Source organism: Setaria italica, chromosome I (assembly GCF_000263155.2).
Source record: "Setaria italica strain Yugu1 chromosome I, Setaria_italica_v2.0, whole genome shotgun sequence".
NCBI lineage: Eukaryota > Viridiplantae > Streptophyta > Magnoliopsida > Poales > Poaceae > Setaria > Setaria italica.
Window position 1 is genome coordinate 40,274,299 of NC_028450.1, and position 26,037 is coordinate 40,300,335.

The 26,037-nt window shown below is 47.3% G+C and overlaps 5 protein-coding genes across 5 annotated transcripts; 2 read left to right on the plus strand and 3 right to left on the minus strand.

Annotated features, from left to right (window-relative positions):
- Positions 1-1,945: 1,945 nt before the first annotated feature.
- LOC101774109 (probable steroid-binding protein 3) lies at positions 1,946-2,755 on the plus strand. The gene has a single exon (XM_004954138.4). The coding sequence runs from the start codon at positions 2,170-2,172 to the stop codon at positions 2,479-2,481; it is 312 nt and encodes a 103-aa protein (XP_004954195.1). The 5' UTR covers positions 1,946-2,169; the 3' UTR covers positions 2,482-2,755.
- Positions 2,756-4,880: 2,125 nt separating this feature from the next.
- LOC101774512 lies at positions 4,881-8,139 on the plus strand. The gene is made up of 6 exons (XM_004954139.2): positions 4,881-5,160; positions 5,887-6,135; positions 6,300-6,476; positions 6,562-6,668; positions 6,955-7,244; positions 7,351-8,139. The coding sequence occupies exons 1-6, from the start codon at positions 5,023-5,025 to the stop codon at positions 7,902-7,904; spliced, it is 1,515 nt and encodes a 504-aa protein (XP_004954196.1). The 5' UTR covers positions 4,881-5,022; the 3' UTR covers positions 7,905-8,139.
- A 206-nt stretch (positions 8,140-8,345) lies between these two features.
- LOC101775184 (protein HEADING DATE REPRESSOR 1) lies at positions 8,346-11,513 on the minus strand. Its single transcript, XM_004954142.4, has 4 exons — positions 11,309-11,513; positions 11,090-11,170; positions 9,100-9,446; positions 8,346-8,843 (listed from the first exon to the last, which is right to left on the minus strand). The coding sequence occupies exons 2-4, from the start codon at positions 11,145-11,147 to the stop codon at positions 8,625-8,627; spliced, it is 624 nt and encodes a 207-aa protein (XP_004954199.1). The 5' UTR covers positions 11,148-11,170; positions 11,309-11,513; the 3' UTR covers positions 8,346-8,624.
- Positions 11,514-12,311: 798 nt separating this feature from the next.
- On the minus strand, positions 12,312-15,612 carry LOC101775856. Its single transcript, XM_004954143.3, has 4 exons — positions 15,356-15,612; positions 13,663-14,061; positions 12,934-13,581; positions 12,312-12,810 (listed from the first exon to the last, which is right to left on the minus strand). The coding sequence occupies exons 1-4, from the start codon at positions 15,426-15,428 to the stop codon at positions 12,572-12,574; spliced, it is 1,359 nt and encodes a 452-aa protein (XP_004954200.1). The 5' UTR covers positions 15,429-15,612; the 3' UTR covers positions 12,312-12,571.
- A 1,150-nt stretch (positions 15,613-16,762) lies between these two features.
- LOC111258151 lies at positions 16,763-23,391 on the minus strand. Its single transcript, XM_022828904.1, has 3 exons — positions 23,322-23,391; positions 20,667-20,884; positions 16,763-17,050 (listed from the first exon to the last, which is right to left on the minus strand). Exons 1-3 carry the CDS (start codon positions 23,389-23,391, stop codon positions 16,763-16,765), a joined length of 576 nt encoding a protein of 191 aa, XP_022684639.1.
- Positions 23,392-26,037: the final 2,646 nt, after the last annotated feature.

Sequence of the window (26,037 nt, forward strand, 5' to 3'; positions counted from 1 at the left end):
CTAGCAACTCCTTTTTCTGCTGGAATGGATCGAGAGGTTATATATGAAAGCAGGATTTCTTTTTATTTTTGTTATGCTTCCATTTATATTTATCTGCAAGCTCAAACTCTTAGTGGCCTAAATATATGTTTCTTAGGTTTATTTTCTTCCCAGTATAAACATTCATTTTTTATATTATATGCTACTGTGACCAGTGTTTCTGAATTTTTTAGAAAGCGATGCAATTATCCGGGTAACTCATGGCGCAGGAACATCCACCTGCACTTTTTTTTTTCTTACGGCCTCCGGAGAGATTTTTGTACTTTGTGAGGATTCTCTCTTTAACTGCGGGGTCATGAATATTGTGAGCCGCAGAAATGTATGCTGGTTACTGGTCCTGGTTGCAAATCCAAACACTGAATTCTTCAGAGTTCTATTTTCCCACCAAACTTCGAGCGCGCAGTGACCTGTGTCCCTGGCAAACTTGAAGCATGCAAGCCTTCTGCAGTTCTGCTGCTTATGCAGAGTTGCAGACTAAGGGGGTGTTTGAAACACCTCCTAAAGTTTAGGACATGTCACATCGTATGTTTGGATACTAATTAGAAGTATTAAATATAGTCTAATTACAAAACTAATTGCACAGATGGAGTCTAATTCGCGAGACGAATCTATTAAGTCTAATTAGTCCATGATTTGACAATGTGATGCTACAGTAACCAGTTGCTAATGATGGACTAATTAGGTTTAATAGATTCGTCTCGCGAATTAGTATAGGGGTTCTGCAGTTAGTTTTATAATTAGCTCATGTTTAGTCCTCCTAATTAGCGTCCGAACATCCGATGTGACACTCCTAAGTGGGTGATTTTTCAGAGGAGTTTTCGAAAAGATGACAAAGTGCAGTAGTACTGCACTGGCCGCTGCAGTCCTCTGTTCCATTTTGAACCTTGCCAGGATAAACGGACCAGTAGCGCAGAAATGGGAGGGGCAGAGTAGGAGGAGGCGAGTTGTACTTGTAGCTTGCGGTCGTGTGCTGAGAGCAACGGGCTGCGTTGGCCCTTGGCGGGACGCGGGGGTGGGCAACCAATGGCCAGCGGCAGCCCCCTCATGGCCTCATCCCGTCACGCCTCTCCCTATCGGCTATCGCGCGCGGCCCAATCCCAGCTCCCGCAGCGCTCCCTCGTCTCATCCCGTCGGCCATCTCGCCCGCGCGTCGTCGCGCCCCGAGTGGCCGAGTCGTCCCCACTTCCTATCTGCTGCTGGCTGCTGCCCCCACAAGGGCACGACGACGAGGCCATATCTCGCCGAGGCCCTGCGGCCACACGTTTGTCACCGTCGCCACGGTTTTTGACGGCGCCGGGTCGGTGAGGCGTGTTACGGGGGTTGGAGGGTTGCGTTGCAACAACCGCACGCAAGTTCGCGACGCCGGGCCAGGCCGTGCGCACGGCGGGATCTGGAGCCGAGCGTCTTCTGGCGAGTGGTGCAGGGTCGTGGGGAACGGCATTGCCTGTCCGTAAAAACTCACCTTCTGCCTGCGAGCTACGCGAATGGCAGCGTTGGGTTCTTCTATGTCAGGCATTGCCTGTAATGAGATTGTGTTTCGATTTGGCAATTCGCTCTCCGTCTTTCTTTTCTTTTTCTTTTTGAAATTGAGCAATTTGCTCATTGCACTGCCCTTTTCAGTTTTCACACCGAACGGTGGCCATGACTCGCTCCATGGCCGTGACCGTGAGCTTGCAGCAGGCAGAGAGCCAGGAAAGCGCTCTGCCCCCACTTCCCCACCTCCTCCTGTATACGCGAGCACTCGTGAGTGGACCCAATTCTGAGGATGGACTGCAGCCTTGTGGGCCTCGAGCCCCACCTCGTTGTTTTGCGGGCCTCTCAAATTCTGGGACGGCCCAAAGCCACACAATAATGGCAGCTTCGTTCGCTGCGCGGATCTGTGTGGTCCTTGCCGTTTCACTCTCCCGAAGGGCAGGCCACAGCAGTCAGTCGCCAGTCGCGTGGCATTCACGCAGCTGCTGCTCAGTCTACTGCTCACATCACACCGCCGGTGCCCACCGCTTCCTTCGCCGCTTCACTTGCAACCCGCAACAATCTACGACAGAGTGACAGACACCTACCGCGCTGCGCAGCGGCAAACGATCGATCCCCTTTCCCTCCCCGGCTTCCCCCACCGCGCCGAGCAGCACGATGGCGACGGAGCTGACGGCGGCGCAGCTGCGGGCGTACGACGGCACCGACCCGTCCAAGCCGATCTACGTCTCCATCCGCGGCAAGGTCTACGACGTCACCTCCGGCCGTAGCTTCTACGGGCCCGGCGGCGCCTACGCCATCTTCGCCGGCCGCGAGGCCAGCCGCGCCCTCGGCAAGATGTCCAAGGACGAGGCCGACGTCTCCGGCGACCTCTCCGGCCTCACCGAGAAGGAGCTCGGCGTCCTCGCTGACTGGGAGACCAAGTTCCAGGCCAAGTACCCCATCGTCGCCCGCCTCACCGATGCCTGAACTCGAAATCTGAATTCAACCCCCCAATCACCGGCGAGTACCATCCACCTCTCTGCCGGGGCAAGTATCAGTGTAACTGTATCCTACCTTTTGCAGTCATGTGCTTGCTTGCTACATTATGTCATTAGCTACCAAATAATCTGAAGGGAAGGATGTATGTGCCTGCTACATAACTCCCTGCGTACACTTTGGGATCTGTCAGGATGTATGTGCTTGCTTGCTGTGTAATTGCATAACAAATAATCTGAATGAAAGATTGGGGTTAGTTCAACTATTGAGCTGTGTGGCTTTGTAATTGCAAAATTTCATACGCAATTGGATGCTCTGAGCTGTAAAGCTTGATGTAGCTGTACTTTTGTGGAACCAATGCTCAATATCCAACCATAGAAGTGTTGTTCAGATAGGCTCACTTCTCTACCTGAGGTAATCCTAGATAGATCAACTCATCAACAGTCACATCACACACCACACAATTAGCCGTTGCCAGCATCATCAACCACCGACTAGGCGAGTCAGCATGCCTCCCCTTATCCTATATCACCATGGCGCTGCAGTCCTCGATGGCTAAGTGTCGCATGTTATTCTCGTGCTCAACCGTCTATATCCTAAGACCCCTGCATACAATGATAGTGGACTCAAGGGGTGTTTGGATCCTGAAGCTAAAGTTTAGTCCGTGTCCATCGAATATTTAGAGGTTAATTAGGATGACTAAATATGAGTTAATTATAAAACTAATTACACATATGGAGGCTAAACGGCGAGACGAATCTATTAAGCCTAATTAGTTTATGATTTAATAATGTGCTGCTACTCTCTCTGTCCTAAATTATTATTTTATTTAGCTTTTCTAGGTACATAGCTTTTGATATGCACCTAAATTTATACTATGTCAAGATACATAGCAAATTAAAGCTATGTATCTAGAAAAGCCAGAACGAATAGTAATTGAGGCCAAAACGAATAGTAATTGAGACGAAGGGAGTACATAATAACCTATGGTATAATCTAAATGGTAGGACTTGCTGTGAGGTTTTAAGAACAGGGCTGATTTCCTTTGATTGCACTTGATTTCGGATGTACTAGGCAGTCAAATGGTTTGATCTGACTTGAAGTATCCCTGCTTGAAAGTATGCATAACGCCCAATCAACCATATAGAACCTATGGTCATCTTCGAATTGGTTCATCTCACCTTGTTTGGCCTGGCAGTTTTCGTCAGGTTGTTTTGCCAGTAGCTAATATATCCCAGACAAAGCTATGTAGCTTCCTGTCTGGCGATTTTGGCAAAACAGGTTCGTTTTCCAGTTCCCCCTGGCAGCCTATTGATGGATCACCATATATAACATGTAGTGGGGGTTGTTTCTCGTGGATGTAGAAATTTGGTAACTTGAACAAGTTCTTGTTTGTTCTGAATCTTGTATATCCCATCGACTTGTTAAAACCTCCAATTTCTGAAACCGTTCTTGGACACTGATTCATGGAGCACATCATATGGGTAGCCATTGTGACCACTGAATCAGAATAACCTCGAATGAACTATTGTTGATGTTCGTTCTTGTGGGCTATTCTTTCTGGTGAGCATCTTGTCCAGAGTTGCAACAGGTTTATGCGTGAGCAACTCGGCACATGACGGGTGCTGGCTTCGAGACCTGAAGTAAGTTTCCACGTGCAAAATTTCTGCATCTGCAGGGAACTGCGTGTACTTGCTATTGCCTGCGCGGTGCACATTACAGTCTGATATTGTCTGAAAAACGTTTCTGCAAATTCTCACAGTATTCAGGGGTGGATACACGTACGTACGTGCTGCCAAAGCAGCTCACATCTGTCGACGCCGTTCCGATTGCCCTGCCATCTTCACGTCTCTAAACTGCGACGATTGATGAGTGACAAGAGAAGAAACCGCTGCATTTTGCGGCCATGATGCGTTGGATCCTTAATCGCCTGCCGTGCCGGTGGACACTGGGACGGAGCCACATCGCCGTCGAGCCATGCAACGCCGTGGCACGATGCCGGTGCCGTGCACCTGGCTTCCGGTCGGGTCGCGCGGGGCGACCCTGACTCGGCAGCCGAAAGCTCAACGACGCCCCGGGCGGAAAGACCGGGCACATCCTGAGATGCCAATTCCAGTTGATCTTGATCCACCATTATCGCCTGGCTCAACACATCTCACGCCACTGACGAGCCGGGCCCACCTAACGGGGAGGCCCCACGGCGCACTACCTTTCCGGCGGCTGCCACTTGGTCCCACTTGCGCACCTGGACGGGCTGCCCGCCCAGGTGCGGGCCCCGCCACTTTATCCACACCATTTCCGCGCGTCCCGTCGCCGGCAGGCGGGGCCCGGCGCCCCATCCCCACGTGCCAGCCGCACAGCACGGGGCCTATATGTGGGATTCCCACCTCCCCAGGAGCCAGCCAGCCCAGCCCGCCTGCCGGCCGAGCCAAACAATTCGCCGCGCCGCCGCCTCGACCGCGTCGTCTCGTCGCCTGGTGGATTCGCGTCGAGCTCGAGGTGGAGGGCTGGATAGGGTATCCGGAGATCCCAATGGTGCATCTTCCGGGCTCGGGGAAGCGGCGCGCCGAGCCGCCGGCGCCGGCCGTCAAGGTGGAGGAGGGTTTCGGCGGGGGAGATGGCCCACCGCACAAGCGCGTCAAAGCAGTGCCGCCGCCGCCGCCGCCGCAGGTAGACTGGCCACTTCCGCCTTTTATTATATTTCTTTCCTCGCGTCGCGGCCACTTCCGTTTATCACGGCCGGTGATCTTACCGTCGGATTTGGGTTTAGTTGTCGTGTAGGAGTTAATCACTTAGTCTAGGAGGTATGTGAGACTGAAGACCACTATGCTTTCGATGATAGTCTAGGATTAGATGCTCATGCGAGACAGAAGGCGGCACTCTGAAAGGTCTCATTGCCACTCTCGTGCCAGAATCTGGTGAAATTGTGCCGGGCTTTTATGTTCGGTTGATGCTGCATTTTCATTATTTAGTTCTATGATGAAACACGGAGTTGCTGTTACGAAGTTAAATGGTTTCAGCCTTCCAGGTCGATATATGGTTTGACTGCTTGAAATCATGACCGTTGCACAGTCTTTATCCTGCTGTGGAAGTCTGGAAAACATAAATGTTCATTATGAAATCGGAGAATGTTTTCGCGTGATAATTTTGCACAGCGGAAAGAAGTCCTTGATAGGAAATCTACAGCACATGAGTAAACCGTTCAGGATAGCTACCTGGACTGTGCCTTTAACGTCTGCTAGGTTCTTCAGAGATACATCATTGTTCTGAAGTGTTTGCAAAAATATCTCTAGCAATGCTAGATCATCATGAGTTTTTGGTTAAAGTATTTTCAGTTTGTTGATTTATAGACTGCAAAGCCCTTTAATTCATACTCTGATTACAACATGGCTGCAGGACATGTCCTGTGATGCGCTTGATGAACCTAGCCCATTGGGTCTGCGACTACGAAAAAGTCCGTCTCTGCTGGATCTGATTCAGATGAAGCTTTCTCAAGCAAAATCCGCTCGGGAACAGTTTGATGTGCACAACAGTACTTCTGATACACCCAGGAAGAAAGATGTCAAATCTGGGGCTCCCACAGCTGGTGAACGGATGAAAGCTTCAAACTTTCATGCAAATGTTTTGAAAATTGGTAATTGGGAGGTAAGAAATTTCCTATTTTCCAAGAAGGCCTTCCAAGAATATGTTGATTTCCTCTTTGTTGTGAAATTGTGATACTATATGTCACTGGATCAGTGCATGTTGGAGCAACTATTTTGTAGCTTTCCTGAAAACCCAGTCTAACAGTGTGTAATATTTCTGAGCAGTACATTTCACGCTATGAAGGTGATTTGGTGGCAAAGTGCTACTTTGCAAAGCATAAGCTTGTCTGGGAGGTCCTGCATGATGGTCTCAAGAGTAAAATAGAAATTCAGTGGTCAGATATTACTGCTCTGAAGGCAACCTACCCAGAGAATGAACAAGAAGCGACCTTAGATCTGGTGGTAAGTTCCTGAGAATGGAATATTTGTTAGTCTTTTGCGTACCATCACTAATTCCCCTGACAACATCCAATTTTATTTTCTGAAGTTGGCTCGACCACCCCTTTTCTTCAAAGAGACTGATCCTCAGCCAAGAAAACATACACTGTGGCAGGCTGCATCAGACTTCACTGATGGGCAGGCAAGCTTAAACAGGTAAAGAACAAGTTCAAAATGCATTTTTTCCAAAGGTCTTTTAGTGGGGACTGGGGAGTTCATGAGCTATGTGCATGGTGCTGCTGCTGCTGTTTCATGAACATTATTATTTACTTTTTATTTGCATATCTGTTTTAATTACTCCATTGACATATTTGATTCCTAGCTATTTGCACTTTTCGATTTCCATGAATGCTTTTTGGTGTCTTTCACGACATACCTATTTCCTCACTATGATTTTCGCTACCTACCTAAGGAACTAAGTACTAAATGGATCTGCATGCAGGAAACATACCTTACAGTGCCACTCAAGTTTGTTAAGCAAGAATTTTGAAAAGCTCACTCAGTGTGATCAGCGGCTATATGAATTGAGCCAACAGCCAGATGCCATATTGGAAACTCCAGATTTTGAACCTAAGCGCTCTATTTTTGAAGATCCAAATGATTCAAAGGACTGCCTTGGTTTTAATGGTTTGAAGTATGAACGAGAAGCATCTTTGCCCAAGTTCAATGATCCTGCCTCACCTTGTGTGATTTCCTCACTGTCCAAGAACGTCGGACAGCCAATAAACATAGGTAATTGTAGCCATATGATTTATCTCAGACTGGAAAGCTTCTATTGTTTATGTGTTGCATATGTTAACTTTTGATGTAGTCACATCTAATTCCAGGGTGTTTACAGGATCTGGTGCTACAGATTTCCAGGGCCGTGATGTTCCTCAAGGACCAAAGAATTGCAATCAATGGAATCAGCTGAAAGGGCCTGGACTGAGAGCATCCATATCTGTGGAAGATTTGGTTAACCATCTAGGTGACTGCATAGGTGAGCAAAGGAGTGCTGGTGACCCTCCTTTGGCCAATAATGAGGGACAATCCAAAGAAGTGCTGGAAGGCCTTGTTCAGTACCTTTTCAGCGATACACAGGGTCTGCCAGCCTCAGATGATAAATATTTAATGGCAAGGGTGGACTCCCTGTATTCTTTGCTTGAGAAAGACACAGCACCATCCACCATACCCAAGCCTGAGTGCAGTGATGGTGGCAACATTGGCGTAATCCAAGTGGATTCTGATGGCTCTGATGAGGAACTCAACTCATCACCTGCTAGGAATACTGCAGGCAGCACAGAAAGGCCTGCTATCTCCAGAAAGGATTCATTCGGGGAGCTGCTACTGAACCTGCCTCGAATAGCTTCTATTCCGCAGTTCTTGTTCCACATACCAGAGGATTCCGATTAATAAAGCATGATCGAATTCTGGTTCCCACTCCTGGGGCCGGTGTGCAAATTGTAAACATTAGCAGTAAGTCATGGAATGCTGTTTTGGCCATTCCCCTGTAAATAATTCAGTAGATTGGTCCCTGCGGAATTGTGTGGCCATTAGTTCATTCGCTGTGGAATCTCCACGCGCAACATTGAAAGGCCATATTATTTACATTTTAATGGAGTTCTTTTTTTATTTAAGTACACTTTCACTCATCAAATTCTTTCTGTTTCAAATACTCAACTTGTTAAATGCATAATAGTTATATAAGCCCTCAAATGGTCAGATACGCCCCCAATAATACCAATCTCGTCTGGGATGTGATAGTGTAATGTTGCATCACATAACTGTGCCTGTGAGCCTGTGACTTGTGATATGTGGAAGCGGAAATGCTGGAGTCAGGAAGACATTGCACAGAAAGGGGGGAAATTCATATAACATGTACATACACTTCCATTCAAATATAATGTCTCTAGTTTCTCACATACATTTTTTTCAAGAATTTTCTCACATGCATTTGAAGCCTAGAAAGGGGCAGGTGCGATAAACAGGCACCCTTTATCTACAGAAAACAAGCCACGGAATGGAATAGGACAAATGAAATTCTACACAGGATATATCTCTTGGTTACCCTGAAACCGGCACCAGGAGATTCATGGTTCGATATTGTCGGGAATGGACAGTACTATATAGTGCTTAATCAAAGGAATCGGGAGGTGGAGCTTCTCCTTCCTCATCGAAGCCCTCATTTTCGTCGAGCATGTTCATTAGCATGGACACCTGCTCATGAAGCATAGAGTTCTCCTTCTCTATCTCAGCCCGCTTCTTGCGTTCATCCGCGAGCTGCTTCTGGAGAAGCTCAAGCACACGGGAGTCTTCCTCTAGCTGCTCGTTCAGTCCATTGATCTCACGGTCCTGCCACACCAATTCCATGGCAATAGCTTGTGTCAGTCTATGATGCACATTCAGCAACAACAAAATCGCCTACAGTTTACCTTAGGCGGCGCACAAGAAAGATATTTTCTTATCACAGACAAAAACAGATCTTTAACGTTTCAGGATTTTTCAGCCTGATCATCGAAATCGATGTATTTGCTAGGAAAAATAACATTTGAATGCGGCGTGATATCATGCTGGTATGAACAGTCAGACCACTAGAAAGATTATAAACCTTTCTGTTCATTTCTTGGACTGCAATTCTCCTCATGCTCTCCACAACATCAACATTGACTAGCTTGCGCTTCTTGCCCACCAACCATCCCTTGGGATATGATGTGGGCTCAAAGTCAGGTGGCGGAAGCAGCATTTCAGCACTGCGCTTGCCATTGATAGGTTCCAGAGGCTCAAAGAGAGCCTTCCGCTTCTCAGATAAGTTAGCTTTTGGGTCTGGTTGAACATCCTCAGCTGTAGCTGTTGTATCTGTTGCATCGTCGATCTTCATGGATTCCTCTTGAGCCTGCTCATTCACTTCTTCGGTAGCATCTTTGTCAGGTTCTTGTTGCAAGCTCCGGCCATTGGCTGGAACATACATATTGTTAGTCAGATCAATTGTCAGTGCACTTTCCCAGTTAATATCTAATGAACACATGACCTCTAGAACATGATTAGATGGAAGTTCGTTCATTTTGACAACTGAAAAGTTAGCGAGCAGCAAGAATGGGTTTGGATGAGCTTATGAAGAGGCCAAGGGACATGTTTTTCAGTTCCTGGTTAGATCTTTGCAGCCTTTCAGTGTCTTACAATTACAAGTATGCTACACGTATATATATACCATCCTTGCAAGTCTGCTACATGTATGTATACCATCCTTGACAAAGAAGCAAAGCAAGAAGGGGCTGAAATAGAAGACTACTGAACATACTAGTATTCCCCAGAAGATATAATGACGAACTAATAATATCATAAGCTCTGAAAGGAAGACTGATACATTGTTTTTATATATGTGTCTGCGAGTGATTCCGAGAGCTGATTTATTTTGACCTAAGCTAATCTGCCATCATCACAAGTTTTAGAGAACACATTATTGGTCAGCATCAACTATATATGGCATTAGATTGATCTGATTAGCATTCCAATAAGCCGGCCTGCACGAACTCGTATAATCCGACCCACCTTCTTAATGAAATGTTTGCCCAGTCAAGTTCTTTTTTAAAAAAGCTGACCCAGACGACCATACTGCCATCTTGGACATATGCGATGTATAAAATATTAATATGCAAGATTACCAGATCATTGTAATTTACCTGACGTTTACCAGATCGTTGCAGTTTACCTGATGCTGCAAGCCTGCAAATTTGTTTATGTGGCCATGCCTAGACGACTAGAAGGCTGGAGCGGTAGCATACTTGTCTGGTCTGTGGCCATGCATGCACCCATGCCTAGTAGATGACTAGAAGGCTAGAACGGTTGTATTTGGCCTTGCCTAGGACAGCAGCGGCAGTTCTAAAAAAAAAGGACAGCAGCGGCAAAGAAGAACAGAAACAGACACAGAACAGGCAATGGCACAAAAACCTCATTCCCCAACAGAAAATTACTCCTGCTGCAAAGAGTGTTAACTTGAAGGAATATGATTTCGTGCTGCAAGCATATTCTTGAGACCACTAGGCACAACACCGACAGCTGCAGGCTTGGGGTCTTGGCGGTAAAGACAAGCAAAGAGGGCCACATCGATCTTCTTGTGACGAGATGGAAATTTCCACCCAAAAGTCCTAGCGGCACTTCACGTGAACCACCAAACCGGTCGTTAGTTATCAGAGGCAGCAGTTAACTATTCCACGGGTGTGATTAACGTGCCCTGTTAACTAGTCCTGCCGCACAACGCGTGTGCGCTGGCGATCATTTATCCCCACACGAAATATCCCACCGGCTCATTCCAGGGCATCAGTACCAAAACTTAAGAACAAAAAGGAAAAATGTTCTGGTCCCAAAAAAAAAGGTGCTCGTAGAAGCAAAATAGCCGAGATTACTGGTGCTTAGGTGTGAATATAATTGCTCTATGACCTGTATGATTTTCTTTTGGGCAGAATTTGAGAAATTTGCAGGAAATTGAACTGAAATTAGGCAGCTTTCAAGAAGAGAGAAAATAGATAAGGATGGACGTGTCACGAGAAAACACTTGAAATCAGCGAGATTTTGTCGGTAGGAATTGGGATAGCAAGCACCTGATCTTCTTGACTTCCAGAAAATCCTGGGGGGGTCAGCAGGAGTCGGGTCCTCCATGCCTTGCAGCTCCCTCCCCGCACCTGCAGCACAAAACAATAGCACCCATCAGCTGCTAAATCCCTGCTTCCTCCGCCTCAAATTCCTCCTCTTTCCAGGCCCCATGAGAAACCATGTCAGCGGCGACTGCGACGGCGACGACGAAACCATCAAAATCTCACCTCTGCTAGCTTGTCTCCAGGCTAGCTCGGTTTCCTTTCTCCCCTGTGGTTGCCGCGCGCTCCTCTCTCCTCCCTCTCGCTCTCTCGCGGCGTCTTCTTGTTTGCGTTATCTTGTGGCTCTGAGCCGAGGGATGGATGTGTGTGCTGTTTCGAGTGCGTGAGGCGGGGTCGCCTTGGAAGACACTCCCGTTTCCTTGGCCGTGCCGTCGTTGGCTTCGGTTTTACTTCTGATGGACGTAACGATGGCGGAAACGGCGTACTTCGCCCGTTGGTTGACGGATCGGGCATTACCCGCCACCAACTACCTGTACCCCCGACCCCCGTAGGCCGTAGCCATGTTCCGACCGGATCCTTTGTGGTCAGCAGCTCACAATACTGTCTACCTCAGAATCGGTCAGTACTAGCTCCATTTGTCAGGCACTCGGGGCTCAGGCTGTAGTTTGGCGGCTACTTCATTCAAATAATTTTCATACAAATTACTGTTAAAACCAGTTCCAAATCCTTAACAAGCATGGCAAAATTGGCCTAAAATCAAATCAAACCAGCGAAAGGAAGAAAAAAAATACGGAGTACTACAAAATCTCGCTTTCCATCTACAAATTAGCAGTCGGCAGGACGCCAACCGCTACCGCCCCCAGGCTCTTCCATTTTTGCTGCACTTGCTGGCAGTCTGGCACAGTGCCACCTGCATCTGCATGCAGCGGATCAATGCGAAAGCACAAAGCAGAGACCACGTGAACGACATGTACTGGGCCTTGTACAGCGTTCCTGTCGTTAATGATGGCAATGCCAGCAATTGGCATTACCATTTGGGCCACAAATCGCCAAGCTGAGCCCAATAGCCAACTGTGGGCTATGCCCCTTTCAGTAGTCAGTACATGGTATAGACAGGGCCTCAAATAGAATGAGGCCAGATTTATTACAGCACAAGCCCAGGATAAGTTTATGCTCGTAAGTCATAACGTAGCACAGTATTTGGTAGATTATCAGGTCAGACTGCAGATTTTCGCCACGACAACAAAACAGCTAACGGGCATGTCTGATGATTCAGCTCTCCATTGAACTTCAATGATAGCTAGTTACACTAAAGCCAACAGAAATGAGGTATCAAACTCTGATTCCAGCCGCCTATACCAAAGAAAACTCCTACCAATAGAGATAAGACCTCACCCTCTCTATGCATTCTAAAAGGAAATTTTGTACTATAAGGCTATATCATAGCCCATCAGGCTAAAACTGAAGCTTCTTGTTAGTGATCACTGATCAGTGCACTGCCCCATGCTCAAGACAGGCAAGGCACTCGGCAGGCTCAGCGAGGCCGTAAATAGACTCGATGCAGCTGCTGTGAAATGCATGGTGGCATGCCAGAACTGCGACAACTGGAGGAGCATTAGCATCACGGCCAGCATCCCCTTGTGGCCGGAAAGCAACATCGAGCTTGCAGAGTTGGCACCTCGTTCCCAACGGCTCAACTGGTGGCGGCTCATCGGTCTCGAACAGAGCTGAAATTGCAACATGAGGGAAGTTATAAAGAGGTCATAATACAGTCATCAACAATCTGCTACAGTGCTGGAAACATGAAGAAAGCAAACCAAATTCTTTCAGTTGAAGTCGTAGAATTTTACCTGGCCCTTTGATGTGGTGCTGCTGTGGCTGTGGAGTCCCCAATTTATATTGCTGGAGCAGCTGCTCTTGCTGCTTGATTAAAAGAGCCCTCGCATAAGCAGGATTCGACAGAAGATTGGAAGTGTTCTGTCCCTTTCCGATTTCTAACTTTGGTGCAACCAAGGGAGCAGTTGCACCACCCAACTGACTGACCTGGTTAGGCACTATGGGTAGACTGGCAGGCTTTTTTTCATAATCAGTTTGACGATTTTGCTTGGGCAATGTAATAATTGCAGCAGCCAACTGATTCAGTTGACTTGTTTCATTGGCAATAGCTTGTGTGACGGCATTGGAGATCTTTGCAGTGCCAGGTTGCTGCTGCTGTGCAAGCAATGGAACAGAAGCATCAACTGACTCACTGATAACATTTGTACTTGCAGAAACCACTTTTGCTGGTACACTAGCAAAATTCTTTCCAGTTTCAACTTCAGACTTCCCTGTGGGCAGAAAAGCAGCTCTTTTGGCACCCAGGATTCTGATAATTGATTTCCTTATTGAAGGTGAATCTGAAGGGTCTTTGCATGTTTGCAGCTTCTTCGGGGGAGATGGCATGACAGCCCCATCCAACTCGCCCTGGCTTATGTTTTCTTCGTCTCTGTACTTGTTGCCTGGAATAAGATGAAGTTATTAAGGATCTGAATTCAGAAGACTACTAATAAAAATGCGTTGATAAAGCATCGAGTAAGCACCGCTAGGAACATTTATGTTAGCTTTTGAAGCTGAATGGTTGGTCAAATCTTTGACAGCTCGGGAGGAAGTAACCCTGGAGCGCTTAGCAGTAGTAAGGCTTGCACATTTCCTCTCTTCACTCAGAGCAACAGGCTGAGTAAGAGGCTTCCAACCAGATGAAGTCACTTTATGAGGTGTTCTGGCATGAGTTACAGTCGGTCGTGAGGCAGCTGATTGAATGATAAAAGAAGCATCTGAAATACTTCTACAGGTGCTTGTGCTAGCAGATCCTCCTTCCTTCAAGTCAGGTGAAGCCACAATAGGAGCAGGCACACAGGTCATAGAACGAGTAACAGGGCGAAATGGTTGATACACAGGTGCACTGCAAGATGGAGTGGAGTGGCCAGCATTGCTGCTAACTGAAAAATGAAAATGCAAAGCGGTGAAAAAAAGAATTAGAATACAATATCAAACAGAATAGATTCTTCGGGGTGCACTGTTAGCTACTTGATTGAGTGTGAGGAATTACTGACGTACAGATGCTCCTGTAGAAAAGGACTACAGTACAGATCAATTCAGTAAAAAAAATGCAGTACAGTGCAAATTGCTAAGACAGGGAATATAGAACACAAGGAATAAACCCATCTTGTGGCAAACGTTAAAATGAATCAGCAGGACAGCAGCTATCGTTAAGGTGTAAGATCTGAGATAACACAGAAGGTACACTTTTATCAACTATCCCACAGAACCAGCTTAAAATATTTACTGGAATTGTTGAACTGTTACAGACTGGGGTTAAACCGGTTAAGTGGATATGCCAAATAAACAAAATGAGCACATCAAAGTTCAGTATTAAAGACCAAATAACTTGGAGACTCAATATCAGGCCAGATATTTGGATTGGGAAACTCAACATCAGGATAATCAATCGAATTTGAAACAAATAAATGTTTTAGCATCACTGGTTTTATTTCCACCTGCAAGCTTGCATTTCATTTTCTACCAAATGCAAGAAGGACCATACAATCCTTAAGCAAGACCCACCAATCCAGTGGGGAAACAGTTCAAGGATCACATATAAAGTATCCTACAGCGAATTCACATTCCAGTGGGACAGATTGCATTCCACTGCAAAGAAACAACCCGATATCTATGGATTCTCACAAAAAAAATATATTAATAACAATCTAAAAAGAAATCCGATTCAGGTGTGTTCCCCAATCCCAAGGTAACCCAATTCAAGAAACCATTGCCCAGCTTTACAGAATTCCAGTGCAAAACAGAGCCATCCCACTAACAACGATGTACCCTGAATCCCTGATGTTTCTGGAAGCTAGAAACAGATAAAAAATCCCCCTATAATCCTAGACCGATGTGCCAAGGATTCCAGGGGCAAAAGCAGGGCTTAGTTGCATATTGCACAGTGATAATTTCCACGCGTATTCTCGCTGTCAGATCCAGGCACCATGTGGATTCGATCAAGATTCCCATCAACGATCCGTACACCGCATACGCAACTAAACCAATCAGCCGGGAGCGCACCCCAAACGAAACCCCAGTCCCAAAAAACCGCAGTTTCTTGATCAAGCCATCGCATTGCGCCGGGAAGCGAATTCGCCCGCCCGGAACCCTAGGAATTCGCCGGAAAGGATCAAAACAGAACCAAGCCCAAGAGCTCGAAAACCCCCCACGCGGGATAGGCCGCTCCCTTACCATTCTTGGCCGCGGCGGCGGGGGCGGCCGCCGCCGGCGCCGGGGGATTGGAGACCCTCGAGGCGCGCGGCATTGGATTGGACGAATCGGCGGAGCAATCGCGGAGAGGATCGAGGAGGAAGCCCTAGGATTTTGATTTTTCTCTTATTTTTTCCCCTTCTCCCCCTCGGCCCCTCTCTGTGCGGGGGGGGAGAGGAGGGGAGCGGAGGGCTGCCTCTTTTCCCCTCGCGCGGCTCGCGCACCTGACTCGCGCAGGCAGGGAGGAAGGGGAGAACCTGACGGGGGTTGGGAGGTGCCGGATTATATAGTCTTCGGGCGTGAGGCGTACGCGTGGCCCCACGGTTCAGGTGCCGATGGGCCAGTTCGCCGCACCGGGTGATATCGTGCGTGATGGTGGGGCGCGGGGCCCAGATGGAGGTGTCACAAGGTGGTGGCAGGGCCCAGATGGAGGTGTCACAAGATGGTGTGTCCCTTCGTTCAGCCCAAAACTCCTTTTCTTGCACAGAATTTCGACCTAACAGATGCAGGTTACCTATCACGTGCAACAATACAGTTGGCTGTGTTCGCTTCGGCTTCTTTAACCGGCTACAGCTGTGGCTGCTGCTGCCGCTGCATCCTAACCGAACGGTTGTAAACTTAACCACCTATCTATCTAGCAGCAAGAACTATTTTCTAGCTGTTGTTGTGTGCGTTTTGCCGTAGAGCTGATGGTTTGCTGCTGCAGCACAGCTAAAATAATCTGAGGATGAAGCGGAACCACGGCCTAGTACGGTTGACTACGCTTAACCTTTCTCCTTCCGGATGTGAATCCATGATCCTATTTTTTTAGGATTTTCTATGTGAATCCATTATTGTATTTTTTTTGGAAAACTAAGTACCCTGTATATATGCTGATCTTCTTGTATATTGCCTACACGAAATGGTGACGAGAGTCATGTCGAATCGTTGATTCTCCATTTAGTGAATTAGCGATACTAGATATAGTGTATGTCTATCTAACGCTGTTTATAGATTTTTCTAAGTATATAATTTTTACTATGCACCTAGATCATACAGCGTATGGGCATACACCTAGATCATATAGTGTATGGGCCTGCTCACTTTTGCTCTTTCTATGGCTGCGGCTGCGGCTGCTAGCTGTTGCTGCATGCCAGCCGATCGTCTGCAGCCAGTACTCCCGTTTTTTCCCATTCCATCTGAACGAGCGTGGTTGCATTTTGCTGCAGCAGCTGCTGGTCGGTTGTCGCAGCTGCAGCCACAGCTCAAAAATCTCTATCGAGCAGTGTCTATGTCTATATGCATAGCAAAATTTATAAATTTAGAAAAATCAGAATGACATAGAATTTGAAATGAAGGCAATAGTATATTTTTGACCTGATATCTTATTAGTTTGAGCACACAGGTTGGTTAAAAAAGGAATGTTTGGACAATCCTTTGGCCGAAGCTGTAACGTCTGGACTTGTGCTTGATCATCCGAAAGGCCCCTCTACTTCCACGTTCCACCTTCACACCGGTGAACACTGCAAAACGCTCCACATTTTTGAACATGTTGCCGTTCTTCTCCCTGCACCACCCTTCCTCTACCGTGTCGAATGTCTTAACGATGCAAAACTTGCCAGTGCCCAGAGACTGCAGGTATGACTCCACGGGGATCCACCGTTTTGGCAGTGGTGGTGTGAGTTCATCCCACACTTTCTACAGCACCGGTGGTCTCGTCGCAGATGTTGCGGCAAGGTCAGAGGCGGCAAACTGCCCACCTTGAGATGAGAAACCGAACCAGAGCCTGTGCTCGGGAACGTACTCGACGCGACCATAGAACAGGAGTGCCCACTCCCCAGCCATGCACTACTGGAAAAATGATTTGCAGGGACATCTCATTTTTTACGGGGCGGACGAAATTGCCACCCGCATCTACAAAATGGGATCGTTACTGAACCATATGATCCGCTTCTAGAGAACCATTTGTAGGGGCGGGTTGCGGACGACCCGCCCTTGAAAATGGAGGCGATTTTTAGGGACGGGCAATGGGGTGACCCGTGCCTGGAAATCATAATTTGCAGGGGCAGGTAACCCCATCACCCGCCCCTAGAAATAGCCCCCATTTCCAGGAGCGGGTGATGACGTGTCCCGCCCCTAGAAATGGGTACAATCCTTGATGCAATGCGCCATGTCCTCAATAGAACACTTGGCATAGTGTCTTATTGTCTTTCTGAATGTGTCTTTGGTAGGAAACAAGCTCACAAAAATATAAACCGTAGCTCAAAATTAAAAAGTATCATATATAAACCAATAGATAAGTTATGTCACATTATATATGAAGTTCATAGATCACAACTGAACATAACCAAATGACAAATTCCACACAATAGAAACAGAACCAAGATTCATTGACAAAAGCACTACTACACTATCCATTTCTTCACTTAGCATTAGCTACTCCTGAGGCAAAGATCCCAAGCATGACACCTACAATCAAGGTCACAACAAGCAGTAATGGCAGCCATGCTACATCCACCCCCAGCAGCCTTGTTTTTTCTTAGCCAACAGCAACCTTTTTTTTCTTCCCCCAGAAGATGCTTCAAACTCTCCCACTTCCAACTATATATGGTGACGTCACCTGCCCCTGCTAAATGGTAGCCTATGGCGCCCGTGGGAACTTAGTCAAATTTTTGGAGAAGCCTGCGGGACGGCCCTCCTCCCCCACTCCAGCACTGCTCCCCTCCCCCACCTGCTCCGCCACTGCAGCGCCTCCACCGTCGAGCCACAGCGCCGCGCCTCCTCCCCTCCTCCTGCGGCGCCTCCTTTCGCGGGCCGCCGCTGCGGCGCCCTTTCCCCACTACCTCTCCTCCCCGCACCAGCTGCCTCCCGTCGCGGTGCGGCGCCTCCCATCACAGCGCCTCCACCGTCGTGGCCGGGCCCTCCTCTGCGCACCGCCGCCGTGGCCCTAGCTCCCCATGGCGCCTCCCCCCCCACCCGCCCCACCACCGGCCGGGCCCTCCTCTCCATGCCGCCGGCCAGACCCTCCTCTCCGCACGCGCCGCCTCCATCCAGTACACCATCACTTTTCTTTAATTTTTTTTATATTTTTTTCATTTTGTACTTAGTGGACCTGCGAATTGTGAAATTATGAAATTGGTAAATTTTGAAATTGCAATTAGTGAATTGTGAAATTGTGAAATTATACTTAGCGAATTGTGAATATGTGAAATGTACTTAGTGCATTGTGGAATTGATAAATTGTTAAATATTGAATTTTTCCTTTGAATTTAATTTTTTTCATTGTGAATTGTGAAATTGTGAATGTCAATTCAATTTCATATTGGGAAATGTGAATTCTCAATAGGGATGCATGCATGTGAATTGTGTGGGAAATTGTGAAATGGTAAATTGTATATTGCATGAGAAATAGTAAATACAAACTCTATATGGAATTCTTTATATATTTATCATCTTTTAATTTATATGTAGAACTCGTAAATGGATTCCTCACCATTTATACACCAAAGGGATGCATCAAACAAAGGTGATGTGTCCCAAAATGAAATGGACCAAATTGCATCCCAGATGCCGTCATGAGAGGACGAAGTAAACATTGGTGTAGGATCCGAGGACGAAGATAATGATGGATCGGAGATAGGAGCAGGGGCATGGGTAAAGGGCGTGGGGCAAGATCCCCCAGATCCACACCCTTTGCCTCCGAGAGAAGACCGTTCAACGCTGGATTTTGATCTGGATTACAATCCGAATCCAAGTGAGGTAATGCCGAATATAACTGTTGCCCAATATTTAAAGTACATTTTCATGTACTAATTGCAATGACTTTGATTTGCTTAACCTTATGATTCGTGTAGATGGCTCTCACCAGAAGGAGTAAACGCCGTCGCCGACCCCCTACTCTCCAGAAGAACTTGAAGACAGTGGTAGCTCGGCTCCCGAAACTGAAACTACAACTTTTGGGAGTCAAAGTAAAGAAAGACAGGGTGAGCGAGGAAGAAACCAATACCCTGAAGGCAAATGGAGAGTCGATGTTTTCTGCCTAGCAGGAGAGCCCATAGAGCCTCCGATGGTGCATTCAAAGTTTCGAAATGCAATAGGAGCAATAATTAGAACAAAGAAGATTTTGGATCCCTCGATTTTTTATTGTCTATTGGTTCCTGAAGGGAGGAAAGAAGCGATGTGGAAGCTTTTGAAACAAACATTTATTTTGCCTAGATCAGAAGAATTCAGGAAGCAGGTAAAGCATTATGCTAGGAAGCAGCTTGGTGAAGTTTTCCGCCGGTGGAGGGGTGAGCTGAATGACAAGTATGTTAAAAAGGGCCTACCCCCTTTAATGAATACGGGAGCATCACACTAGCCCAATGGGATGAGTTCGTAAGACAAAAGACCTCTTCGGAAGCTTTAGCCCTAAGCTAGAGTAACAAAGAACTTGCGCTGGGTAACATACATAAAGTTCACCTCGGGCCGGGTAGGTACCGAGGGAAGATCGACAAGTGGCGGCAGGATAGGGAGGCAGCAATAGCCGCAGGGCAACCTGACCCTTTTGAAGGCTTGGATGAGCATGGCTGACAGTGGCTTGCAGTAAGCAAGCCTACAATACTAGATGGTAAACCTACGTTTTCAACACCTGAAACCAATCAGGTGGCAAAAATGATATACAATCTTTCTAAGCATCATAGGAAAGAAGAGTTCGTACCAAATAGGGATAAAAATGTGCTCAGTTCGGCCCTTGGGATGAAAGAGCATGGAGGCAGCATCAGAGGGGTTTCCTCGAAGTTTAGCATCAAGGATGAATTCGAGAGGGATAGGGCTAGCTACAAGAGCCACTCCCGTTACAAGGAGGATCTAAGAGAGGCGGTAGAGAAAGCACTAGAAACTAGGTTTAAGAACTTTTTGCTAACAACACTTGCGGAGCAGCAACAAAACAGTGAGGCCAATATACAGATGCTGATGGTCATGATGTCACATCTGCTATTGGACCAAGCGAATACACCAGTTTATGCTTCGAGCAGTGTCGGCTCTACGATAACACAACCATATCCGATAGATTCTATATGCATCAGTAGTCCTTGCTCGTTGCACGTTCCGGTTGGCAGAGCTGGCAATACAAAGGAGGTTGCCAAGGGCCTTGCAATTCCAGTTGGCAGTTTGTTTGAGGGAAAACCTATCCCGCACTATTATGCATGCATAACAGTGCTTGAAATTAATTCAAACTAAGGTGATCACGAGAGAGACATTCCCAATGCGGAAAGTGTCCATTGCCTTGGACAAAGCATCGGCAATACCATACTGTGGCATAAACGAGATATCATACTATCTTCGATTCCTTCTGAGCATGCACTAGTGGACTCGACATCGCCGGGTCCAGCATCACCGGCTGCAGTATCAGAAGAACAACAGGTGGCCACACCAACGATTGCAGTATCAGAAGAACAACGGGTGGCCACACCACCGGCTGCAGCATCAGAGTCGGTGGACTAGCCGGAAAACCATCCACCACCTGCTCAAGCATCACCACAACAACATGTGAACCTGCCAGAGGAGCCACAACAACAACATGTGGACCTGCTAGAGGAGCCACAACAAAAACAAGTGGACCCACCAGAGAAGCCACAACAACAATAGGTGGACCCGCAATTAGTGCCTCGAGTCATACGGGCTTATGAGAAGGAATGATAGACATTGAAGCAAGATGGCACGCGAAGAACAAAGCAGCCAAGACAACAGACAAGATGCAAGCCATCCAACGACTGGGATATTCGAATGCCCGCACGGACACAGAGTACAACTTGGTTGTTGGAGTTGATGATATACCAAATTTACCGGATTATCCTCAAAAATTTAAGTATGGAAAACCATTACTACCCGACTGGGCAATCGCCGGGATTCCAGATGAAATGCAAAGGATGCACAATTGGTACACGAGGGCATGTAGACTTAGGCGCAGAACCATATCGGCATGGTACTCACCGGATGTGTTCAAACCTCCATTCAATGAGGATTCTAGCAAAATCCTCTTCGTTTTTTGAGACATCCATGATGTGTTCCGCCTCTCAAAGCTAGAGTTACAGCTCGTCAGATTGTGGTGCATGTAAGCGCTTCATCGATGCTAATATTTTGAATATATGCTATGGCCTACACATGTACTATGCATAACTAATTAATTGCAATACATTGTACAGGATGCAAGAAAATGACGTGCATGTTGTAAAGGAGAAGGTCGGATATCTTGATCCTTATGCTATTTATGAAATTAGGCAGAACTTCCCAAGATAGTGGGGAGACAACTATGACAAGCTAGCTAAGTACAAGACAAAGAAGGACAAAAGGAAACGAGTACGACAACATAAAAAAGCTATCAGGAGGGTTTCAGCCTACATAGTGTATATGACACTTAAGTGGTAAGATAGGCATTATGTATGGGCGTCCTACAACTTCCAGTGAGTCTAAATTTCTACCATTTGTTATAATATATACACTTGCTCCTTCACGCCTAAAAAAATCTTATATAATATTTTTTGCAGGGATCACTAGATTGCTTTTATGATACAGCCAAAGAACAGAGTTGTGATCGTATTTGACTTATTGGATTATGACCAGAGCACCTACAAAGAATTCATATTCATCCAACAAAAGTTAGTGAATTTCTTGCGTACACTTACATCGTGCAAATTGTTCCCCCCAAAAATTACATATAAAGTAACTTCTCATTTTTTCAAAATAGGGATTCCATATAAACTAACTTCTCATTACCGAAAGAAATGGTTGTACACACAAACTTTTCATACCACAAGCAACCATCTGGTTCTATACACTGTGGGTATTACGTGTGCGAGCACATCAGGATGCTCGGGAGATACACAAGTGATCCCAAACGTGTAAGGGGCTACCTTTCATATATAGGGATGTATATATATGTATATTGCATTATTTTCCACCTATCTAACACTTGCTTAATTTTTTCATGGATTTTAATTGCAGATTACACCTCGACTACACAGTTCGCGTCTCCATGAGTAACAACTTCTAAATATAGGCGCTGATTTATGTCGTTTCATTTTGCGTGAAGTGGTAAACCCGATGGGTACCTATTATCACCTAGAACACGAATTAGCACAAGAAGATAAATAAGTTAGCCTCCGTGAGTGGGAGAATCAAGAGTACCGTCAAGGCTAGCCTTCGTGAGTGGCAGAAAAATATGTTGTCAATGTGCACTCTAATGATGTATATATATGGTTCTATTTCCTTATTATTATTTAATAACATATATTCTATGTCAATCACTATAGTTTCTTCAATTTGGTCGCACACTAGACTGTTAGAGTGAAATTAGCGGGAACTAAAAGTTTTAAAAACTGGCAGGAAATAGTTTCGGCAAGTTCAAATTTCAATCGCTGAGTATTTGGCGGGAATGACATTTCCAGGGGCGGGCCTTTTACCCGCTCCTGCAAACAGCTATTTGTAGCTGCGAAAGCTAGGAGCAGGTGGCGCGCCTGCTCCTGCAATGCCATTTCAACTGCCCCTGGAAGCCGTTTTTGTAATAGTGTTGCTCCGCATGTTGTTTGTTGTGTCGAAGTTGGTGCCACCACCCACGGTGGATATCTAGATTTGTGAATCATCTACCACTGTGCAGGCTTCAAAAACATAGCGGTTCCAGGAGCTCTTGTCCTCCTCATCCTCCACCTCCTCTCATGTTTGTAGAAGTCAAATAATGCAAAGGGAGGCGGCGGGAGAGAGTGCCAATACCAATTATCCTCGAAGCGGCTGCTTCTAGGGTAGATGAGGGCCTTTATGGGATGCTCTTCCTACAGGCCGGGGTTGCTATTGAGAAGGTAGAGGCTGTCTCCAACAATGAGGGAAATCGGCGCTAGCTTGGGCTCGTGTGGCACAAGCATTACACGGATAGCACGGGAGGAAGATTCATAGAGGAGGGTGTTGCCATCCTAGTCCATAGAGATGATCTCGTTGCTGCTGTGGCCCAGAGACATGAGGTTGATGTCGCCGAGGTCATCCGGTGGACAAGGTTTATAGAAGGACATGGCTGCGCGAGGCAGCCGAGCGTATTCCATGATTGCCCTTTTATTTGAAGCAGCAGCAGCATCTGCTGCTGCCAATGCCTGTTGTTTTGTTGGGTAGAAGCACCTCTAGGGGTTGATGCGGTGTAGACTGAAGCAAGGGTGAGAGCCAATGTAGTTGTGGACTATCATATTTACAAACCAGTGGCTCATCTTGATTACCAAGTTCCCCTCCCTCCAACAGACTCTAACAGAGAGGCAGGACCTGGGTCTCAATTGCTAGGTCTAGCTAGCTCCCCTCCCTCTCTCTAAGGGTATGTTTGGATGGAGGGACAGGATAGGGTCATCCCACTTTTACATGTGTTTGGTTGGAAGTCAGGTGGGACAAGGACGGCATCAAAGTGGAATATTTCTCGAAAAAGTGGGATGGATCCGTCCCTCAAAAAAGGTCGGACCGATCCGTCCCCCGTGCACGGCTTCTCCCTCCACCTCCTCACCCCCCATCTCTTGCCCCACGCCGTCCTCCCATCTCCCTTCTCCTCCTGCGTGCAGGGTGTAGCCCCTCGCGATGGTGGCGTTCGCCTGTTCCTCCCCTGTGCAGGCTACACCCCTTCCCGCCGGCGGCGCTCGCCTATTCCTCCTCCCTGCGCTAGCACCTGCGGGCCCGCCCCCTACCGGAGGTAGACAACTCCATCACTAGACTCGGAGCAGAGCTAGCACCAAATCCTCCATCACTAGCCAGGCCCTCCCCATCTCTTACCCCTCGTCGTCCTCCCGTCTCCACTCCAGGGCGGAGCTAAGGTAGCGGGGCGTAGGCGGGCGGTAGCCGGGCGGAGCGAGCGGGTGGGGCGGAGACGGGCGGCGTGGGCGGCGGATAGTGCGTCGGCGGCGGCAAAGCAGGCCGGGCATGGAGGTCCTCTATTTTTTTTACACGGACGGCATGCACAGACGGTTGGTGTGCACCAGCTGACAATGGGCCCTGCGGCTAACGGAATACAAATACCGTTTATTTCATCTGTCCTCGTCCCTCCAATCAAACAACGAAATTAGGACGCCCCCATCCCTCCAACCAAACACCAAGTGGGATCATCTCATCCCTCAAAAAAGGGGATGATCCTGTCCCATCCTACTTGTCCCTCCATCCAAACACACCCTAAGAGAATGAATTATTGCGCAATGTCGATATTCTAGTAACACAAGGAACAAAGGGTTAACTTTTTGCATGATTGATATTACAAAACTCAAGTGACAAAGCTACAAGAAAGCGATCGAATTTCTAACCTTTGGACCAGCATGCTGCCTGAAGCAGGCAGGGTCTTATTATTCTCCGGCAGCGAGTTATCGTTCCGGCGATAAGATAACATCGGCGTTGTAGGTTGGGGTGGAGGGAGGCAGTTGGGGATGGCGGATCCGGAGATGAGTGAAGAAGTTGCGAACTGCAATGGTGCCGTGCGGACCAAGTGCGGTTGCCGGACAGTGGAACGAACAGCGACCGCGGGGAAGCTCTGGGGTTAAGGAGGCGGCTTGTACGAGAGGGCTTGGGGGATCGAGACGGGCAATAGGTTTTTTAGTGGAGCATAACTCTTTATTCATCAATAGAGTTATAAGAGTTACAAACGCCTTGAGGCGGATTTAACAGGAAAACTTGCCTACCAAACTTAGCATAAATCGCACTCCTTGCGATGGTATGAGCATGCACATTGTAGCGCCTGTCTTTATGAACAAAATCAGCAGTACCAAACTGCGTTGCTGTAGCCTTTATCTCCGTGATGATATGGCCATGAGCGGCCATTTCTCCCTCCTTGATTCCTCTGATCACATTAACATTGTCCGAGGCTAGCCTGAAGTGTTGAATCATGAGGTCACTCGCCAACGCCAGGCCTTCCCTACACGCAATAGCCTCGATGATCTCTGCATCTGAGAGTCCATGAATCACCAGCGCAGATGCTCCTAGAAAGTTTCCTGCAACATCCCTAGCAATGGCAGCCGCCACTGCCTTACATGAATTCTTCGAAGTGGCTACATAATTATTGAGTTTAACAAGGCCCGGTGGTGGAGGGATCCACCGAGGTGGGACACCTTGGGTACGTCTCACCGACGCTGCCTGCACCATCTTGATCATCTCCAGGTCAGCTATAAAATTATTCACAAAACAGTGAGTAGATAAAGGACTCTGAAAAGAGATCTCATGGATCGCCTTCCTGCGAGCATACCAGATGACGCAAAGAGTGACCACCATCCTCGTCAGCTCCTCATATTTTAGCAAGCTGATAATAGCCGCTAACAATCCCCTAGGCTCAGTCTCCTGAGTTTCACTTATCAGTTGTGTAATTTCCTCATGTTCCAGAGCCCACACGCATTTCTCCATATTGCACTCTATCAATGAGTGCTTCCTAGGGATGGCAACAGGGCGGGTCCAGATCGGGTGGAGTGTCTGGGCACCCAAAACTGAAACCCAAACCTAAAACCCGAATCCGCCCCGAACACCGATTCAGGTGAAAATCCATCCCCGAAATTGAAACCCGCGGACACCCGAAACCTGATGGATTAACCAAAACCCGAGAATATTGCAATAAATTAACAAGGACTGGAGAATAACAAGTAAATAACATAACTGGAGTATAACAGAACAGTTCACAAGTTTAGAGATTATTAAAAAAAAAGCAACGC

Excerpts from the sequence above, each read along its gene's own strand:
- LOC111258151 (XM_022828904.1), bottom strand. The coding sequence starts at position 23,391 with ATGTCCTTCTATAAACCTTGTCCACCGGATGACCTCGGCGACATCAAC. Across the intron at positions 20,885-23,321 it reads CATGTCTCTGGGCCACAGCA|GTTCACATGTTGTTGTGGTG; the intron begins GCAACGAGATCA and ends CTCCTCTGGCAG. Across the intron at positions 17,051-20,666 it reads CTCAGAAGGAATCGAAGATA|AAAGTGTGGGATGAACTCAC; the intron begins GTATGATATCTC and ends CCGGTGCTGTAG.
- LOC101775184 (XM_004954142.4), bottom strand. The coding sequence starts at position 11,147 with ATGGAGGACCCGACTCCTGCTGACCCCCCCAGGATTTTCTGGAAGTCA. Across the intron at positions 9,447-11,089 it reads CTGGAAGTCAAGAAGATCAG|CCAATGGCCGGAGCTTGCAA; the intron begins GTGCTTGCTATC and ends TGTATGTTCCAG. Across the intron at positions 8,844-9,099 it reads TCCAAGAAATGAACAGAAAG|GACCGTGAGATCAATGGACT; the intron begins GTTTATAATCTT and ends TTGGTGTGGCAG.
- LOC101774512 (XM_004954139.2), top strand. The coding sequence starts at position 5,023 with ATGGTGCATCTTCCGGGCTCGGGGAAGCGGCGCGCCGAGCCGCCGGCG. Across the intron at positions 5,161-5,886 it reads CGCCGCCGCCGCCGCCGCAG|GACATGTCCTGTGATGCGCT; the intron begins GTAGACTGGCCA and ends ACATGGCTGCAG. Across the intron at positions 6,669-6,954 it reads GGGCAGGCAAGCTTAAACAG|GAAACATACCTTACAGTGCC; the intron begins GTAAAGAACAAG and ends ATCTGCATGCAG.
- LOC101775856 (XM_004954143.3), bottom strand. The coding sequence starts at position 15,428 with ATGCCGCGCGCCTCGAGGGTCTCCAATCCCCCGGCGCCGGCGGCGGCC. Across the intron at positions 14,062-15,355 it reads CGCCGCCGCGGCCAAGAATG|TTAGCAGCAATGCTGGCCAC; the intron begins GTAAGGGAGCGG and ends TTCATTTTTCAG. Across the intron at positions 12,811-12,933 it reads GCACCACATCAAAGGGCCAG|CTCTGTTCGAGACCGATGAG; the intron begins GTAAAATTCTAC and ends TTGCAATTTCAG.
- LOC101774109 (XM_004954138.4), top strand. The coding sequence starts at position 2,170 with ATGGCGACGGAGCTGACGGCGGCGCAGCTGCGGGCGTACGACGGCACC.